The following is a 20,667-nucleotide window of genomic DNA, read 5'->3' on the forward strand; positions in this document are numbered from 1 at the left end:
TTTTCAGGGGGAAGGTTTAATGACTGAACTCTCCTTTCCCTTCTCCACCCCATTCTGAATTTATTTCTGTAGGTTTGTCTTGGCAGTTTAGATTGACAGGGCCAGGGACCATGTCTTTTAACTTGTTTAATGCACTTTGTAGACCACCATGAACAATAATGGCCTGGTATACAAATAGATATATGTATAATGTTTGTTCTGGAAGATTACAGCCATTAAGATGATCAATTTTAAGTTAGTTCACCTTTTCCCCAGCAGATGGCATTAGCATGTAGTAAAGTGAGTAAACAAGACGTTTCAGTAAGTTTTTTGCTAACAGATGTCACCGTATTGCAAAAAAAAGCTAGGCCACCACCTACATCTGCGCATTGTTGCTGGAATATCTGATATTTGGACCATGGTTAAATAGTAGGCTGTTAATTGACCAGTCAGTAGATCAACTAGCTTAAACCTAACATTCCTATTACAATCCCATTGGTTAATGCAAAAAGAAAAGGAGTACTTGTGGCACCTTAGAGACTAACCAATTTATTTGAGCATAAGCTTTTGTGAGCTACAGCTCACTTTGAGGCCTCGGTATCATCGCCTGCCTTGTAGAGTGGGACAGTGAAGTGATGGCCTATCACCATCTCCTTAAGAAGGACATTGTAATCCTGTGCCAAGAAGAGAGGGTTGCGCATTGGGAAAGTCGCAAAGCACAGCTAATCATGCAGCTGGCGGATGACCACCGCTCTCAGGAGCAGATTTCTGACCCAAATGGGGCTACAGCAGGATCTGGGAGCAGCTCGAGTGGTAACCAGGCATCCCAAGAATCCTGTCCCCAACCAGATGGGGGTCTTCACGATAGGGGTCCCCATCAGGGGATCGGAGATGGATGGAATTGGAGCTGAGTCGAGAGCGCGAGAGGACTGTGAGAACACAGCGAGATCCCAAAAAGAGCTGCAGGAGAAGCAGCAGCAGCATGAATGAATGGTGGCAGAGCGGTGGGATTATAACTTGAAATCATTTTGAGATCAATTTGAGATTTTTTTGAACACGAAGCACAGATTTTAAAAAGGAAATTTTTTTTTCCTTTTGGACTGCTGGAACGCAGGTTTTCAGCTGAAAGCAGTTAGTTTTTTTGTCTATGTTGGGGGCCAGAGCAGAGACAAAAGGGATATGTCTTTTGTGAGCTGGAGTTTTTAACCTTTACTGCAGCCCTGCACCCCCCTTTGGTCGTCTCAAACTACGTTCACGCCACCCCCTTATAAAAAACAAACCAATCATTGAAGTAGGTCAGTTCTTAAACCTGATATATCATAACTACAGAATGAAAGAGAAACTATGCACTTTTAATTTCACAGTAAAATTAAGAATACATGAAAAATGCACGCTTTTTAAGTTTACGGCTCTAGTGGACTCTTCTGCTGTTGTTCAGTTGATGTTCGAGGAGGAACTTTCGCCCCCCAGAAAGGGCATCTTGCACTCCAGTGAGTGCGTGCACCCTCCAGGTTAAGAATCACTGGGTAATGCATCTGAGGACCTTGTCGATGAAAGCATAGGAAAACTCTATTCTGAATTACCACAAACTTCTTTTTTCTGAGTTAAAAGGTACACTGATTCAATCCTCCATCTTTAGAGAATTTCTTTGGTGTGTAGGATTAAAAATCCCTGTTGGTTTATTCATTTTGGTTTCTTGAGAGATGCTCTGCAGAAGAAATTCACAACTTATTACTATACTTATAAATTTACTTACAAGTTTCAGTCCACAGGGTGTTATCCTTAGCTGTGAAAGCTGTTTAAATTGGCAGGTTTCTCAGAGTGCCTCACATATCTGTGATTGATAGGTCTGGTTCTGCTTGCGTAGCTGCATGCAGGCTGAGAGACTGTTGGTTAACACTTCTATAGACCTTGTAACTTGGAGGAAATTTTTGGTAAATCAGAATAGGTTTTCTTAGTCTTATATTCCAAGACTGTCCATTCACACATTTGGGATTAACTTTTCCCCTGGACCAAAAAAACCCCAAACAGTTGTTGTCTACACTGGTCTTAGTGAATCTATAGACCTTCACCGTTGGCTTCTGAAGCTACTTAAAGTTAATTCAATCTTAGTTTAAGTTGTTCGATAGGTTGAAAAGATGGCACTCTCATCTCATTTTTCTTAACCTACTGCTCTCCTAACTTTAGTTGGAGGAGAGACGAATCTTCAACAGCAGATGAAGATACTGCAGCGAAACAAGCACAGGTTGTGAAAGAGAAAGTCCCCTTGCAGACGTGAGCCTAGCAAGGCATTCTAGCAACGCAGCCAAAACTGGAATCCTGTGCGGGAGCTTCAGCGTCATAACAAGACTTTAAAGGTTCAGTTTATTTATGTAAATTGTCTTAAGGAACCCTATTTCTGATTATTATTTAAAATTCATACTTGCTGCTAGCTAGCTGGTATTTGCACTGTTTCATGTCCAATACCCAGATCAATAGCGAACAACAACCCTTTTGAGTCCTTGGGATTGTGAGAATTGGTGTGTTTACTTTAGTTAGTTTCTTCTCAAACTGGTCCATGCATCATACTAGTTTAGACTGCTGTAGTGTTAGTCTTGCTGTACTAGTTACGAGAGCTGTGTTGTTGGCTGTTAGTAAAATCACTTGAATGAAATCAAAATAGCGTAAAATGACAAGATATAAACAAAGCTTGAATTGGCAGGAGTAAGGGAAAAGGGGTTGAGATTCCATTCATTTCCCTGTATGGTTATTGTAGGAATTGCTTCACCAACTAACTCTTTTATTAACTGTAGGGTAGCTTTTAAATTGAAGTACAAGACCTTGGTGAGGATGGTGAACACCAAACCATTCAGCTTTCTATTTCAAAGTATCAGTGCAGGCTTTTTTTTTTGGCCTCCTGGATAATCGTTGCTGGCCCTTACCAAACCATACTACATCAGTAAACTCTTTCTCAAGCCATAAAGACGAATGCTCTTCAAGCATACAATAAACCATATCCATTTAGATCAACTGAAAAGTAAAACAAAACCAACATGCTAGAGCTTCACTTGCCAATACCAAAATATATAGAGCATGGTAATAGGACTGCTGAATGTATATAAAATAACCTACATTAAAACACCCAGCTAAATCCAGAGTGGTTGCAAGACCAGGAACCAGCTTCCCTAAAGAAGCACTCTTGATAGCACACTGCATTGGTAAGGATTTAATTTTGTCAGTTGGGCAAAACTTCTGTTTTGGTTTTTGAACACACCAATGTTGTGGAAGTATTCAGACCTGAAGTATTTATTTTGACCCATCTGTATCTTAAAAATTGATTATATGGGCCTATTACGTCACTTTTGACTTGCCACCCATATTAACAAATCCTTTTGGATAAAAGGAAGAAAACATGCAGCAAGCACGTGAAGAAGAGGAGAGACGTTAAGAAGCAACTGCACCTTTCAGATTACACTGAATGAAATTCAGGCCCAGCTAGAGCAGCCTGATGTACACAATGCCAAGCTCCGCCAAGAAAATATTGAATTGGGGGAGAAGCTGAAGAAACTAATTGAACAGTATGCTTTGCGGGAAGAGGTAATTTAAATTTATGCTTCCATAGGCACTCAAATTAGTTTCCTTACGACATACAAAAGTGGTGGCTTTCTAAAAACATTCTTCACGTAATTTAAGTGATAAAATTACATGGTTGTACTCTACATAAATAAAGGTAAATGCCTTTTTTTTTATTTCAGGCCTTCTTAACAAAAATTAGGTGGACTATTGGCCAAAAATCTCTTCTTTCAATTCCCATCCCATTCCATGGGGGTTCTCTGGATCCCTAACAGAGCTCAAAGGATCTGTTTTTTCCAGACATTTCCACTGACATTAATGGCCTTATTATAATTGTGCTAAAATGTGTGGTGCCTTGTCATTAGCAATTGTGTATTTTTTCATTATATTATAAGGTAAGGGTTCCATTTGAGTGGACAAAAAAGGCTGTTACATAAATTAAGTTGACATGGGATAAGAAGGAAGATCCTTTCATGGATTGCGGAACCTGGCTAAAAGTCGGGAACAAAGGGTAGGAATAAATGGTAAATTTTCAGAATGGAGAGGGGTAATTAGTGGTGTTCCCACGGGACAGTCCTAGGACCAATCCTATTCAATTTATTCATAATGATCTGGAGAGAAAGGGGTAAACAGTGAGGTGGTAAAGTTTGCAGAGGATACTAACTGCTCAAGATCGGTTAAGACCAAGCAGACTGTGACGAACTTCAAAAAGATCTCACAAAACTAAAGGTGACTTGGGCAACAACATGGCACATGAAATGTATGTGGATAAATGTAAAGTAATGCACGCTGGAAAAATAACCCCAACCTATACATACAATATGATGGGGGCTAATTAGCTACAACTTAATCAGGAAAGAGACTCTTGGAGTCATCGTGGATAGTCTCTGAAGACTCCACGCAGTGTGCAGCGGCAGTCAAAAAGCAAACGGGATTTTAGGAACCATAAAGAGGGATAGAGAATAAGTTTGGAGAATATCTTATTGCCCTTATATAAATCCATGGTACTCCCACATCTTGATATGCATACAGATGTGGTCCCCTCATCTCAAAAAAGCTATACTGGCATTAGAAAAGGTTCAGAGAAGGGCCAACTAAAATGATTAGGGGTCTGGATATGAGTCCCATATGAGGAGAGATTAAAGAGGCTAGGACCTTTTCAACTTGGAAAAGAGGAGACTAAGCAGGGATATGATCGAGATATATAAATCATGAGTGGTGTGAAGCAAGTGAATAAGGAAAAGTACTGTTCCCCTAATGTAAGCACTAGGGGCCACAAAATGAAATTAATGGGTAGGCAGGTTTAAAACAAATAAAAGGAAGTTCTTCACATAGCGCACAGTCAACTGTGGAACTCCTTGCCTGAGGAGGTTGTGACGGCTAGGACTCTAACAGGGTTTAAAGAGAACTGGATAAATTCATGGAGGTTAAGTCCATTAATGGCTGTTAGCCAGGATAGGTAAGGAATGGTGTCCCTAGCCTCCGTTTGTCAGAGGGTGGAGAGGATGGCAGGAGAGAGCTCACTTGATCATTACTCGGTTAGGTTCACTCCCTCTGGGGCATTTTGGCATTGGCCACTGTCAGCAGACAGGATACTGGACTGGATGGACCTTTGGTCTGATCCAGTATGGCCATTCTTATGCTCTAAAACGAGGTAAAGGCAGCGGAACATATTTAGGAAGGTCTTTTGTAGATGTATTTTGGGTTGTGGCTTAGTCTTCGTATGCAAACATATGTTGAAATGAGTTCTTCTAAATTAGTTTATGGGGAAAAAGAGTGTTTCAAAACAATGAAATAATGTGCTGCTGTTTTCATGAACTTTTAAGGAGCCTGCTTTGTTTCCCAAGTGTGTGCTGGCCTCCTTTCCATTACCTTTGTTTTGTCCACTTAACTCCTGTTCTTGCATAACATCTGCTGAAATAGCACCCTATTTCTAAGATCTTTACAGTTGAGACTTTAAAAAATGTAGTACTTTTTTCAGTTTTTATATATAATCAGAATAACTTAATTTATAAATGATTTATTATAAACATTTCCTAACTTTGCTTAGTGGTGCTACGATTTAAAGTTCAGCTTTCCTCAAATTTCAGTGATTATACATTAATTCCTCAAATGTAACTAGGTGTAGATATGTATTCAAGATAAATATTTTAATTGAGTTCTATATTAGATTGATACTGAGGAAATCATATTGACTGATTAAGTACACAGTTGTCTGTTCGGAGTGTAGGAAAATAAAATCAAGGTTGGTTATTAAACTGCTTTTGCATTTTTGTTGTAAATAAAAGTGGTGATGATTAAAATCAGTTCACTTTTATAGAGTACTACAGCTTTCTTTTGTTCCCAACCGGCACCTAAGGCACAAACTTGTAGAATAAGTGTTCTCTGATTTTTTTCATAGTGTGGATTGCTTTCTAATACTGATGTTGTCATGAACCACTTCTCCCCTTTCATTCATGATCACATCCTGTGGCACCCAGAGCAATTGTTTATGTGGAAAAGTAATACTAGGAAGTTAAAGTAATTTAGTGCTGTTTAACAGCTGGAAATGAGATGTGACAGTCAGCTGTTTTTAGGCCACGGTTTGCAAACTGTTTGCATTTACTTTCTGGTTTTTAAGATGTACTTGGGTCATGTTTTCACGCTTCTCTCATCAACTGTGAGGGGCAGAAACTTTTTTAAATGAAAGTTCAAATTCTCCTGTAATCACTTGACTCTGGAGGCTGGGGCTTAAAGAAAAATACCATATATATTGTGATCCGATGGTCCGGCAACCCTGACCATTGGATCACCAAGCCTGAATACTAAAACTGTTTGTTTAAAACTTTTTTCCATTTAAAAAACATCTTTTATGTTTTTAACTGTTTGTTTAACTGTTTACTGTTCATATTACACTGTCAGGTTTTACTTTTTCCTTAGCATATTGACAAAGTGTTCAAGCATAAAGAATTACAGCAACAACTGGTGGATGCCAAACTTCAGCAAACCACACAACTTATAAAAGAAGCTGAGGAAAAACATCAGAGAGAGAGGGAGTTTGTAAGTTGCTTCTAAGCTTACTTTAAAAACAAAAACACAGCAACTGAAGGGCCCCATATTTAGGGCTAAAATACATTTTCTACAAGATACTAAGATCCAAATGGTTTAAATAAATTAAAAGGAACCTGAATTGTACCTGCAATATACATCTATATAGATGCAAACAAATGTGCATGCAGCTGCAGTTTTTTTGCAAGAACCATTATCAGTTTGGGGGGGATTTTTATTATATATATATTATATATATAATGCATTCTCTGAACACAATTTAGGTACTTCTGTTAGGCTTGGAGAGATTCCACATAGCGCAACTTTTGCAGCACGTCCTTGTTCTTCTGATGCCTGAATTTGGTCAGCTATGCTCTAAGAAGTGTGAGGCGGAAAGAGGTGTGAAAACAGAAATAATGTAAGCACCTTTTAAGAGCACTTGGTTACCAGGAAGTGTGTGCCCAGTGTTTTCTGAGCATTTGAGAGGTGTAAACCTAAGAATTTTACTTGCATTCTTCCAAGCAGTAGCAGCTTGGCTGGAAACTATGTAACACTGAAGTCTTCAGTTGAACTCTTCAATTGAAAACGTGCCTTCCTGTGATGAAATGGCTTTAGACATTATAGGCCTGATTCAAAGCCTTTTTAAAATCAATTAGAGTCTTTGGATCAGACCCTAAATATTCACCCCCCTCCACCCAAAGTAGTGACTTTGTTTCCAGAATTTGAACAAAATTTTACAAGGTGTTGGGAGAGGCCTATGTCTTCTATTTATTTTTATTATGTATTTATAGATAGGGTATAGGGAAAAAAAACCTGAAGTCCTCAAATTGCCATGAATATAGTCTTCATTGAGAATGAGTACTGGGTGTGATTTGGGATGGAGGGGTCAAAAAATCAAGTAACTTCTGGCCATGTTCACTAATCTTTTGAAGACAGCGATTTAAAGATAGAGGATACCAAGCTGTTTTGGTTGAAGAATTCTTGCTTAGATTTACAGGTGTGCAAGTATTGAATCTTCTGTTTTCTAAAAGCTAAGACATACTGATGATCTCCTGATTTTAAATTAGACAAAGTAGATTTTTAGGCAAGTTTAAATTTTAGCCAAGTCTGACAAAAACTCTCCCCACTTTGACATCACTATACTTTCTCTCTTCAGCCTTGCTGCTTTACGTACAGCAGTTGTTAGTTTACGGCCATAGTTTGTTTCATATACGACAATTCATCGAAGCAGTCCCAAGTCTTTGCAAATAACTTCTTTACCATAGGTGACAGGAGAATATCACAATGAAGTTAATTGTTACTACATAATTTTTTTTTCTACGCTTGGGCATTCGTTAGTTTTGTAGTAGAATAGCTTTTTATTGTACTCCTGCATATCATTTAATACTTAAGGCGTTCTACCAGAATGCAGACATAAACTGAATTTTTCCCAACTGTTAGAGCTTTTTTTTCCATATAATAAAATCAATTCCAGCTATACCAGTAACGGTTTTAAACAATCAGCTAAGAACTATAGTTGTGACAGAAAGGAGAACACATGAGTTGTTTAGGTTTCTTAAGTAACTTATCTGGCACAATTTTTACCTGTTTTGTTCTTTAACAAATTAACTTTTAACCATTTAATGCAGAGATAGGCAAGAACATGTTCAACTGTATTGAAGTTTCATGGTAAATCAAACTTTCTCATTTATATTACTTGTATCAAGCCATTGTTCTTCCAGATGATTACATATATCTATTACACTAGGTGCATGCATGCCTTGTGAATGGATGCTGGAGAGCTTCCCTACCAGTACTACCCATAGGGGCAGCCATGCCAGTGCTGTGTGTCCTCGTGTTCTGCGCTGAGGGTATAAAGGGCAGAGATGCCTGCCCACTTCTTTGGTTCCTACTTGCTGTCCATGGTTGAAGCATGCTGGCAGCTCATTCCTCTGAGAACGTCTTTATAGCTAATAGTTTTACCACACTGTAGTTAACAGTATACTCATCTTGGTCCTTTGAAACCCCCTCTTCTTTTTTTCTCTTCCTTATTGTCAGTATTCACGCTCCAGGCTCCGCTTGGTACCCCTGGCTTCAAGCCTTGCCCTGGGGTTGCACACCAGTTCTTGTGAATGATCCTCACTCTCTCACTGTTTGAAGTGTTTAGGTGACAGGTGAATAGTCTTCCAAGGCTTCAAGACCAGAACAATGAAGCAAAGAGAAGCTTCTCTCTCATACATCCTCATGGGGCTGCTCTTTGCCCAGCATCAGAATCTGACCAAGGGAGTTCCTTGACCCCTCTTTCCACATGTGCTCCCCCAGCCATACCTGTGGACAGAGATAAGAGAAAATCTCCCTCACCCGGCAGTCCTCAAACAAATGCTCAGAGCAGCCTAAGAGGACTGTTTTGTCTTCGTCAAAATCCTCCATATAGAACGCCTTAGTTTCAAAGCTTAAGCCGCTCTGGTACCATAGGTAGAGCATGCCTTCAGCCCACCACTCCCCAGTACCACAGTTTAGTGGCTCTTGTAAAGTAGAGCTGTAGAACCATGTCCAGGACTGTAAATATGGCTACTTTATTGGCGCATATATAGTGGAAACCATTTGCCCCTGCTTGCAAAGACCTCTCTCAGTACAGACCACTTCAGAGGCATATGAAGCTTGCAAAAGATCTGCTGACCCTCTCAGTATCACCCCTCGCTGATCATCCAGATGCACAGTGTCCTTCCAGAGCCAATACAACATGGTGCACGCTTTTGGGGGTATGTTGTGATGCCTGTGACCTCAGGTCCTGTATTGTTTTTCTCAGTGTCTGTTCCAAGACCACTGGTAGTGGCTCCACATCAGAACATGGTACACAATTGCTAGGAAGCCCTTTCAGGTCTGTTCCGAGCTGCTTGTTTTCTATCAAGACACAAATGAGAGGGCATCCTGGACAGTGCAGTGGCTTTTCTAAGTGGATCACCAGCTGCGTTGCCCAAAACGCCCCCCAGCAGAAGCTGTCTGTGCATTCAGCAGACGCACACTAAGCCTCCACTGCATTTCTGGGCAATTGTCGCTTTGCAGATGTCTACCAATAGGTACAAAGTTGTCTTTACTCCACACATTTGCTAAACATAACACAGTTACTGTTGCATCAAAGAAATATGTGAATGGGAGGAAAAGAGTCCTGTAGTCCATCTTCCGATCAGACTCCTAGCCACACCTCCATTGAAAACAGCTTGGGAGTCATCTAGTGTGATGGACATGTGCAATCACTCAAAGAAGAAATGGTTACTCACCTTCTCGTAACTGTTCTTCGAGATGTGCTGCATATGTCCTTTATGCAACCCACCCTCCTTCTCCAACGCATTGGAGTCTATCATCCAAGATTCTGGTACAAAGAAACTGAAGGGTGGGTGGTGCAGTTCTTCCGTTTATGTACTTTGTGCTTGCAGCTCAAGGGATGCCCTGGGTGCAGACATGGCCATCCCTGTGGGTGTCACTAGGGAAAACTTTCCAGCACTGATGCACGAGGCACACACCCCTAATTTAATAGATATATGTACCACATCTCAAAGAACAACAGCTACAAGAAGGTGAGTAAACTGTTTATTCCCATTTTACCTTATCCTAAAATTTTGCCCTTCGATATAGTGTTCAAATACAGTACCATTTTCTCCACTTTTTAGCTATTAAAAGAAGCTACTGAGTCCAGACACAATGTGAGCAGATGAAACAGCAGGAAGCCCAACACTGAAACAGCAGGTAACTTAATAAAAATTGTAAATGTCAGTTTGATACAGATGCTCCACAATGAAATATCAAGCGATCTTATGGGTTTGACTCAGACTTGACATTTTGAGGAAGTACCAAAAAATTGCCAATTAAACTTTCATTAATGGAACGTTGAATTTTATGGAAAACTTAAATTGGTAGCAATTGTCTGTTCAATGAACACTTCTCGCTATATGTACATTGGAGGATATTAGTTTTTTAAAAACAAGGTTTTCTTTAATTGCTATTTGGGGCTCCTAGTTCCCTCCAACATTACTGGAAGTGATAGATGATGAACTGCCTAAGATTGTTTCATTAATTTAAAAGAACACTGCATCCATTGTGCTAAGACTAGAATATCTGAAAGTCTAAGGACCTGTCCTATCTGTGGCCTCCACCCCGCTGGTTATTTCATAACACCTCTCTTTTTTTTCCTCCTTGTGGGTGTTTTTTTTTTTTTCCCCCTCCTCCTCTCCGCGGTAACCACTCACCTGTTAAGAAATGCTGATTGACCCTTCTGCCAGATTGTGTATTCAGTCCCTATGCTTGAAATTATATGATCATGCCTCTACCAATCTAAAATTAGCAAAATATGCCCCAGCTGTGATAAGATTTGACTGCAAGAGAATTGAGAGGGAGTTCTATTTGCTGCTTTGAAGTTTTTTCAGGTTATGTGGGAAGCTGCTAATAATAGCTGTGGGACTCCTAATTTGCTTATTCCGATAACAGCAGATTCAAAAATCTGTCCTCTGGATAGAAGTTGTATTTACTAGAAATTCCACGAATGAGGCTACTCCATTGTCCTTGCCAAATAATGGTTAGTTCCCTTGCCCAGTTTGTCTTTTATAAGATGTGTAAACAAGGATATTAAAAGGCTTGTTTATTCCCTATCCGATCTCATTTCCTTGGAGTTTCTACTTATGGTGAAAATTTGTTAGGATAACTTAAGCCCCAAACAAGTCCCCGCTTCAATTCATATTTGTAGGATCAGAACCTTCATTGTTTCTTAACCATATCTTTAGTAGCAAGACTATGTGGTTGAGAGCCTCGGAGGAGGATGTCACTTCAAATCCAATCTCACTATTACACATGTAGAATTTATACTTTGTTACTAAATCTCACACCTATGACTACTTCATCTTTTATTATTCATCTGATCCTAATTTGCTTCGGTGTTTTAATCCTTCCCTTGTTCATATTTTGTATCTTAGTTAGTTTTAAATTACATATTTACACCTTAAATTTGTGCTTAATTTTTCAAATTTTAGCTGATACCTTTATTTGTACATAATTTGAAAGAGATGCATTTCTAACTTTCATTTAACAGAGATAACAACCCATGTCTTAATGCCTAACTTTTGTTAGAATATATTCTGTTGCTTTATAAAGATAGCCCTAGCTCAGCATCCATGCACAATTTGAGTAGCCATCTATTTTATAGTCATGTATACATGCTTTAGGTGAAATTTACTTGATAGATTAGAGAGGGAACGTAAATATTGTTCTTATCTTTGTTGCATTACTACTAGCTGAAATATCTGATGTACCTTAATAAAGATTGCTTGTGTGATAACATTGCTATACAGTTTAAAGATTAAATATTTCCAAATTTTTTTCCCCAAAGCTTTCTCTTTATATGGATAAGTTTGAAGAATTCCAGACCACCATGGCAAAGAGCAATGAACTTTTTACAACCTTTAGACAAGAAATGGAAAAGGTACTTTATATAATGGTTAGAATTTAATGAAAATAGTAGGAAAAAAAAAATCTGGCTCCTTATTAGGCCTTAAAATTCCTGAAGAGGATATAGAGGTGAATGCATTTTAAAAGTAGTTGTAGCTGGAAAAACTGTAAAATGGCACATTAGTTGTCTCCCTCTGATTCCAGTCTGATTACAGAGAGAGAAAATCAGCATAGCTGTGGAAGAACATGATGCAATCCATTCTTCTGAAAACTTGCGTAATTGCATGCCAAGTTCTGATTCCAAAAGCTAATATTAAAAGTAGAAAACAGCTTTTTAAAAAAAAATTGTCATGTGCAATACTTCTAGTTACAAACTACTTTTGTTTGTAAATGGAGAAGTTGATTGTAGACACTTTTGAGGGAGGATGGAAATATCTTTATAATCAACGTAATCTTAAAAGTAATATTTTTAAATGTTTAAGGTTTTAATAATTTCATAGGTCTGACATGAAACCCTTTCCTATACATTTCTTTTATAAGATTACTTTGAAAACTACAGTTTGAGCAACTTACTAAAACATTTTAATATGTGGTTACCTCTGTCTTGATCCTAGTCATAAAACTAGCTTTACTGTATTTTTAGATGACCAAGAAGATAAAAAAACTGGAAAAAGAGACAATAGTATGGCGTACAAAATGGGAAAACAACAACAAAGCTCTTCTGCAAATGGCTGAAGAGGTGGGTAACAATCTTCATAGTTTAAGGAACTGTGTAGTAACATTCAAGCAGGGCTTGCCTCTACATGACTCTTCATTTCTAGATAGCTAGAGATTGTCAAGAAATGCTCTGTAGCTTCTCAAACTATACAACTAATTTTTGTTTTTTAATTACTAACAGTTTGTGCTTCTTCTTTAAATAACTTTTCCCAGGTAAATTTACCATCCTTCTCAAGGCACAAAATGAATTTTGTTTTTTGTAATTGCTATCCGTGACATTTGATCTTCATATGTCTAGTCAGTCAAAGGCATAGCATAGGAATTGCTGTCTCTAGCCTATTGCTAGGTAGGATCTTACAGCAAAATTATACAAACTACTTGTGTCTTTTAAATGCTGGGACAGGTGCTAGATTGACAAGCCTGCAGAATCCTTAAAGTTGTAAAACTGACTTAGCTATAACTAGGGGTCAGTGTAGTTCTGCCATATCTGTTAGTATTTTTTCTGTTACATTTCTGCCATGAAATCTGGTATACATGTTTGTGTACAAACTGCTTTGAAATCAGAAATATTTGGTACCCATTCACTAAAGTTGGCTGAGTTCCATAAGTAATATCCCCATAACTATAGTCATGAACAGTAACAAGCTGTTTGGTTTGTGTGATTGAGTCTCAATGAGCTCCTAGTGGGCTCTTGTTCACATTAGAAAACACTTGTTCACAGATAGCAGTATGTAGTACCCTGTGTTGCATCTCAGCAGACTGGCCTGTCAGCCCCTATATGTGGTCCCCCTTTGGTTTTAAAAAAACATTGGAGGCAGCCTGAGAATTTGCACCAACGTTATATATGCTGTGCCTTTTAGAGGAATTAAAGAGAAGACTTTAATCTCTCTGCCTGTCAAAGTAGTGCCTTTTTAAAAGAAATAAATCCCCCCCACCCCAAGTCACTTTATTGGGTTAGTCTCTGTTTATTTTTATCCCTTACAGAAAACAGTTAGAGACAAAGAATACAAAGGCTTTCAAATAAAACTGGAGCGTTTGGAGAAGCTGTGCAGGGCTCTTCAGACGGAGAGGAATGAGCTGAATGAGAAGGTGGAAGTCCTTAAGGAACAGGTTTCTGTAAAAGAAGCAGATGTGGATCTAGCAGTGCAGGTGTTGCAGTCATGCACTCTCAATTCCCATGAGGAGCTGGGAACTTCCACTGACACAGAACCAGGAATCCAATCAGATGCTGAATCAAACGCAGCAAATGAAGGAAATGGCTCTGAAAAGACTGTCTCCACCAGTCCTGTTCCTGTTGACTAAAATGAAGTGTAAACACTGTATTGAGAGATATATTTTGTGTATAACTTTCTCTGTTGGTGGTAACTATATTGGTTTTGTGGTGAAAATTTTCTTACTTTTTCTACCATATATGTATTTTCTTAGAACTACTGGACTTATGTGGTACAGGAAGCTGCATAGCAGCTTTGAATAGTGTAATCTGTATATTTTCCACAACTGTGTTGCACATCTGCCTCATTTTTAAAAAAATATTTTTCCATAAAGAATGCATGTGCATTTCCTCTCCCCTAAACACAAATGTCACCATGTCAGTTAAGACTTGTGTAAAGATTTAACATTTCATGGGGAAAAGTGACAGGAGTGTCACTTCATTGGTTTGAAAACAACATTTTGCTTCTGTTAACTGAACTAAGGTTTGGTATACTAATGTAATTACCAAACTCTTCAGTAAATTCTCTACATCCATTCATCTAATGGCCAGTAGGAACTTCAACTATCTCACCTGATTATATATGAAAATAAGGGTCCAGAATATGATCAAGAATATTTTACAGGGTTTTAATGTAGTTGTGGTATGACAAAAACAGCTTTCAAATATGCATACTTTAATTTTCAGCTGGTAAAACAGGGTGTACAACTTCCTTGCAAACTTCTCAGGGTTGTGCTCTAAGGTTAACTCACAGACAGACTATATTTGCCCTCCCTGTGAATGTGTTAAATTTAACTTGCAAAGAAAGCATACAGGAATGAGTGTTTATGGAGTGAAGTTGTCTATAATGGAATATACACAACTGCAGAAGTTAGTCATGTTACGTCCCTTAACATGAAGCCTCAGCACTGCAGAGAATTCATAAAATGATTATTTCTGATTAGAGAAGTTGCATTAAATAATCTGGTTATTTTAAAACAAGGAGTTCTTGTAGATTTGTAGATGCTTACTGCATGCAGTACTTAAGACATCAATCTTTGGTTTGGATGTTCTTTACTTAGCACTGTATGCAATATATTTAAGGATCTGTAAAGAACACAGTTAATATTTGATCATGTGGATTCAAATATATTCCCAGAGTAAAACATTTAACTTGTCACACACCTAACCTGATCAGTAGACTGATCAGTAGACTGATCAGAGTGCCTTCCTGGTACTTACTGCTTGCCTGTAAAATTGGTAATTCAGAGGTTTCATGTTAAACTAATATGCCAAAGTTTAAAAAAAAAAAAAATACATTTAAAAAAATGTAATGGACTGCAGTTGTGAGCCTTACAGTGTTTCACTTTGAAAACTTGGATATAAAATTTTTAAGGGAACTGTTCTCTGGGACAGGCTGGGACCAACATTTATTTTTAGCTAGGCAGGTCATGTGCTAAGTAACAAGCTACTGTTAACTTTAGCCCGCATATGTTCGCTTTCTAGTTTCAGTTGCTGTCACTTTTATTTTAAGAGATACAAACGTGTAGCTTTTTCTGGTACTTAATGTTCTTTGCACTTAACTTCAGTGGTGGATTTCTGAACCAAGCACATAACTTTCAATGAGCTTCCCTCCCCACCCCCTTTGTTCTTTTTGGCAGTTTAGTGGCTAAATTACTTGAATGTTCAGGCTGCACTGAGCTCTTGATCCCTTCCCTGATGTAATGGTGTACATTGAAATAATGTAGATGTCTTATAAAGAGAATAAGGTTGTATAAAGCCTGATAAATGTGTTTTAGCTCATACCACTGAACAAAACTGTATCAAACTGACATTTCTTAAATTGTGTAGCAAATGAATGACATAAATTGGGAACTGGCCAGTTTTTTCTCTTCAATTTGCACAGTCTGTTTTGTATTTGTGGTCCATGTATGGTGAAGTAATGAGAAGGTAGAGGTGAGCAGTCAGAGAGGTTGGACTCGGCTTTGAAACACTAATCACGTTAACTGCATGGCAACAAAAATACTGGAAAGAAGAAACATCCTTCCAAAGTTGATTCTTCAAATGATTTGTCTGACTGTGTGCATTGTCATGGAATCAAAAAACTAATGGAAGTAAGTTTTTAAATTTCTGCCAAAACTGGTCTTCAGCTAATAAATTAAGTGAGCGTGAAATCGTTTTCCTGAGGGCGAGTGAAGATCTTAATATATCAATTACAGCACAACATACTCTTGGCAAAGGTACACACTTTGCAAGTGAAGTGGAAAGTGCAGATTTCTCTTTTTAAAATGTATTATTTGGTCTCCTGTATCTATAACCACATTTCTTTTTCTAATGCGTGTTCTGTGTGTAGTCAAGAGTGAACTTTGGTCCATGCCGCAAGGGCTGTAAACATATGAGAGACAAATGGAAGGGCAGTACAGACGATATGTAGTTACTGGCTTGCATGTGTAAATGAAGCAGAATGCCTCCAGTGAAGAGTTTTAAGGAATCTGGGATTTTCTTCCCATCTCTGTGTGACCCTGAAGAGGTCCCACATCATACCAACCTTCCCTCTAGCAAAGGTGGGCTGGACTTGGCTTCCTGAAAGCAATTAATGTCATTCCATGCACTGGCCAAAGGGGTGTTGCTATAAAGAATGCAAGGGATAAGCCCAGCACTCTCACTGATCTGCCATACAGCAGGCTGTTGCACTGCCACTGTTCAGCCAAATTGGTTCCAGTAGGGTTTTTATGGAAACTTGTATTGTGTATCTTCCACTACCACAACTGTTTAATCTGGGCTGTAAATTTATGTAGCCTCTGATGTGTACACCTAATTGTTAGTCGGGCCCATGATTAGGGTGCAAAAAAATAAAAGCTAAATTGTATGTGATCCAAGACCCAAATGCATGTAGTAGTGTACACAGCTACGTTAGGGCTGTATCTCTTTAATCTGTTTTGTCCTTCCTTTATTCCACTTACACCTGGTTATATTACAGTTTAATTCTCAGGTGTTGCAGAAAATCTACCTCTTCAGACTGTAGATGGAAATAACTGTGAAAAAAGTGATGCAGAAATCTAGTTTGTGCTAAACACACTGCTTTATTTTTACAACCATGTCTGCTTTCATGAGAAAAAAAAATTTAGAAATGAACAGGCAGTCTTGTTTTGCTTTTCAAAAACATTTTGTAGGGATTTTTCACTAATGTGAATCTGAAATTTTATCTACTCGATTCTGTATAGATTAAGTAAATATGTATGCTTAATATATCAGACTCTGTGTTTTTCTTTTATTCTTGGAACATATTCATTCCTAACTTGGGCTGTCTGGCATTCTTGCTACACTTGTTAGGAGCTTCAGGAGAGAATTTAGAGGTGTGAAGTTTGAAATTACTAAAGGTATGTCTATGCTACAGTGGCACAAACAGCACTGTAGCTATGCTGTTGTAACGTAAATTCTTTCTACATTGACAGAACAGGTGTTTCCACTGATGTAGATAATCCACTTCTCTGAGAGGCAGTAGCTGCATCTACAGTTGGAGGTTAGGTTGACCTAACTCTGTCAAACAGGGAGCTAAATTTTTCACAGCCCTGAGTGATGCACCTAGGTTGACCTATGTTTTAGGTGTAGACCAGTCCTAAATGTATTCAGGTTAAATGGCAGCTGCTAATTTAAAACAGCAGTCTTGAAGTTTGAGCGTTTTAAAGCACAGAATTGCTGTTTCTTTAATGGAAATCTTAGTTATGTTCAACACTGAACACAAATGAGCTGAGTTTCTAATAAATTAGAGGCTTGGAATGTGAAGTGAAGAACTTTTGAGATTTTGAATCTCTTCACTACAAACATCAGTTAACTTTTTCATTACTTCGCTAAATTGCATTATTTTTAATGGTAATAGTTATGTGCTACTCTATTGCTTGTGGGAGTGGGTTGGTATGATTGTGTGTCTTGTCACCTTGTGTCAGCTAGAAGAAAACAGGATTTTAGGCCCCCCAGATTGGGTGGGTTTTTTAAGTTTGTTTTCATAACAAGTTATGCAAACTTAATCAACCACTACATAGAGGAATGTTCCTGCACAATAAGACTATTACATTGTAATAGCACTCAAAGTGTCCACAATGCTTTCCAGACACATGTAATGTCTCAGTGATTTTCCTGGAGCAAGAAACTGCTTGGACACTGTTCTAGTGCAAATAAGACTGCTAACTCTTGAGGATCCAAGGAAGTGTACCTTCAAAATTCCCAACCTCTCTACACTCAGGAAGTCTCATGCTAGGCTACTGAGGTCTCTATGGAAAGGCTTGCAAAGGGACCAGGTAATACTTTTTCAGACATGTCTACATTTGGGTGAAACTGTTGTAAAAGGTACAGAAGTGTTAGGGAAGTTCTGAAATAATTTGATTCAATCCTGTCACGTGGTATCAAAAATGCTCTCTTGATCAGACAAGCAGTACTCAGGCACTCTCACACAACAACAAAATAGTGTGAATCAAGTCAGTACCTGATTCCCTAGGATGCAAAATGTATAAAGGAATAAATATAGCTTTAAAATTAAACTCCGCTATTTTATAAATTAACTGCTACCTTAAAATTCTGCTTTGTTGGTCCCTGCATCTTTGGAAATATTTCAGTGTAAATCCAGACCTGTATGGGTGAGGTATAGTAATAGGATATATGGTCTTTTGTGTTTAAGGTGCTGGTTCAAATCTAGTCCATGTTGGTGATCAAAGTTGCTACTCCTTTCTTGTAAAGGAGTTAAAAGCTGAACATTGCTTGGATATGGAAAGAACTCAGCTTAGTCATCATTACCAGGTGAGGGCTGCAGCATGTTGACAAGGCAATTTAGAAGGGAGGCTTATGCTACTGTTGCTCAACTGGTACCTATCCTATGTTTCAACTGAGGACATTATCAGGATCAGTTTAGAGCACTGAATTCTTGGAGTTTGTAAGTATTACATATATGTATTGGGGTTTTGCAAAGTTAAATTGCTAGATCTGGCATTTAAGGGAGAAAATTCTGTAAATGAAAGCTGCTTTTTTGCATAGTGTCCCTATGGATGCTGTGCTCTAGGTGTGCTAGCGCCCCCTGTGCCTTTGATCAGAGATTACTTACAGTAATGTCTGTTCGGCCCACACATGTGCTAGTTAGCCTCATGTCCCGTTCTATTGCTATACAGCATTGGGCGGGCAACGGTCTTCTGTTCCTTCTCAACTGCCTCGGCCTGAGGCAGAGCTCTGATAGTTGTCCCTGTTGAGATTACTTCAACTGTGACCTGGTTTCTTATTGTAGTAGGTAGTTGTAAGTGTAAATAGTACGTAGTAGTCACTTTAGCTTCCTAGTTTTAAAATAAATATATTTAAATCATATACTTAGATATTAGTACATGGCGTTCGCTGGGAGTTTATGCCCAGTTCTTCTGGTTTCAAACGTCATCTGTCATGCCAGAAGGAAATCCCAGTAAGTGACAGGCAGTCCTGGTCCATTCATTGCTTTGGGGAATCTCACTTCTGGGCAATATGCAACTTCTGTCTGGCATTGAAATCTAGAGCTAGAAAAAAACAGGGTGATCAAACTTCATCTCCTAATGAACGGAGATCTCCCTACACGCAGCTTCTGACACAGGCAAAGGGACCCTCTATACACTGGTCTCTGAGCAAATCTGCTGCCTCCACTATATCTGAGTTGCACTTCTCCACCTAAGAGGAAGACTTGACTCCTCTCATCAGTCCTCCAAAAGACCATGCCCCATGCTCACAAGGCAGGAAATCTACCTCAAAAAAGCCAAGGTTGTCAGTGTTTTCAGCCACCTCAGCACCATCCACTCTCCAATCAGGTACCCACTGAGAGTATTGCTAGACCGAAAGATTGCAAAGTCTTGGACTTGAAGAAATCATTGGTATCAATAGCAGACTGAGATAGCAAGAAGAGCTCATCCTTCCCTTCCTTGGTACCAAAGAAGCCCACTCTGGCTGTGACTGTACTTCCCTTGGAGCAGAGGAGACTATGGTACCGTCGGTGCCCTCGGCCACTATTACCTTGGTGCAGACCATGGACTCGGTACTGACAACATGCTCAGAACCACGGGAGTTTCATTTTCCCTGGGACCTGGCTGTATCTGTGACAGCTGATTCACTGCTGCTCAGCTCTGACATTTTCAGTACCAAGGACATTGAGATCACCAGAAGTTCACCTGTACCAAAAGTTTCATCTCAAATTTCTCCAGGCCTGCCACTGTTCCATAGTAAGTTTGAGGAAAGGGATTCTGATGAAGAATTTGCTTCAGTTTCCCAATTACCGATCCAGGGCTCTCCTCACCCCTATAGAGGCCCCTTTCTAGAAGTCTCTGAGAGTCTGACCACTTGTGACACAAGGTTGCAACCACCATCTTGCTGGTATGAGCACCTGTGTATGCCCCTTCCTATGCCTCATTCATCACTTCCTAGGCTGTACTGGGACCCTGTGGCAGCTTATCACCAGCTATTTTCTAGGGCTTTGAGCATCACCCGTTGCAGAGATAAGTGATGATGGTTGCCTGCTCTTTCTAGGAGACTGATCCTCAAGAAGAAACCTTAGAGTTGGAAGCTAGAGCCAATGAAGTGGTCTCTCCTCCAGCCAACATCTTGTCTTTATCTCCAGATGAAGTTGTTGTGCCGCTGCCTCCGTCCTTGGCGGATGATTTTAAGCAGTTTAAGGATCTGGCCAAGAGAGTTGTTGAGTCCTTGCAGATCTCTCTCGAGAAGATTTGAAGACCCTCATCATAAGCTACTTGATATCCTTCATTCACCCGCAGCTGCCTGCATAG

General features: G+C 39.1%; 1 protein-coding gene across 1 annotated transcript in view; it reads left to right on the plus strand.

The window, feature by feature from the left end:
- TXLNG (taxilin gamma) overlaps positions 1-17,131 on the plus strand; it is a 50,073-nt gene extending 32,942 nt beyond the window's left edge. The window contains 10 exon segments of the mRNA XM_038376848.2: positions 2,173-2,336; positions 3,362-3,416; positions 3,419-3,555; positions 6,451-6,570; positions 10,209-10,236; positions 10,239-10,270; positions 10,273-10,284; positions 11,918-12,010; positions 12,620-12,715; positions 13,678-17,131. Of these exon segments, the coding sequence (XP_038232776.2) occupies positions 2,173-2,336; positions 3,362-3,416; positions 3,419-3,555; positions 6,451-6,570; positions 10,209-10,236; positions 10,239-10,270; positions 10,273-10,284; positions 11,918-12,010; positions 12,620-12,715; positions 13,678-13,995 (1,055 nt within the window). The 3' untranslated portion in view covers positions 13,996-17,131.
- The last annotated feature ends 3,536 nt before the right edge of the window (positions 17,132-20,667 follow it).

Source organism: Dermochelys coriacea, chromosome 1, assembly GCF_009764565.3.
Source record: "Dermochelys coriacea isolate rDerCor1 chromosome 1, rDerCor1.pri.v4, whole genome shotgun sequence".
In the NCBI taxonomy this organism is placed as follows: Eukaryota; Metazoa; Chordata; order Testudines; family Dermochelyidae; genus Dermochelys; species Dermochelys coriacea.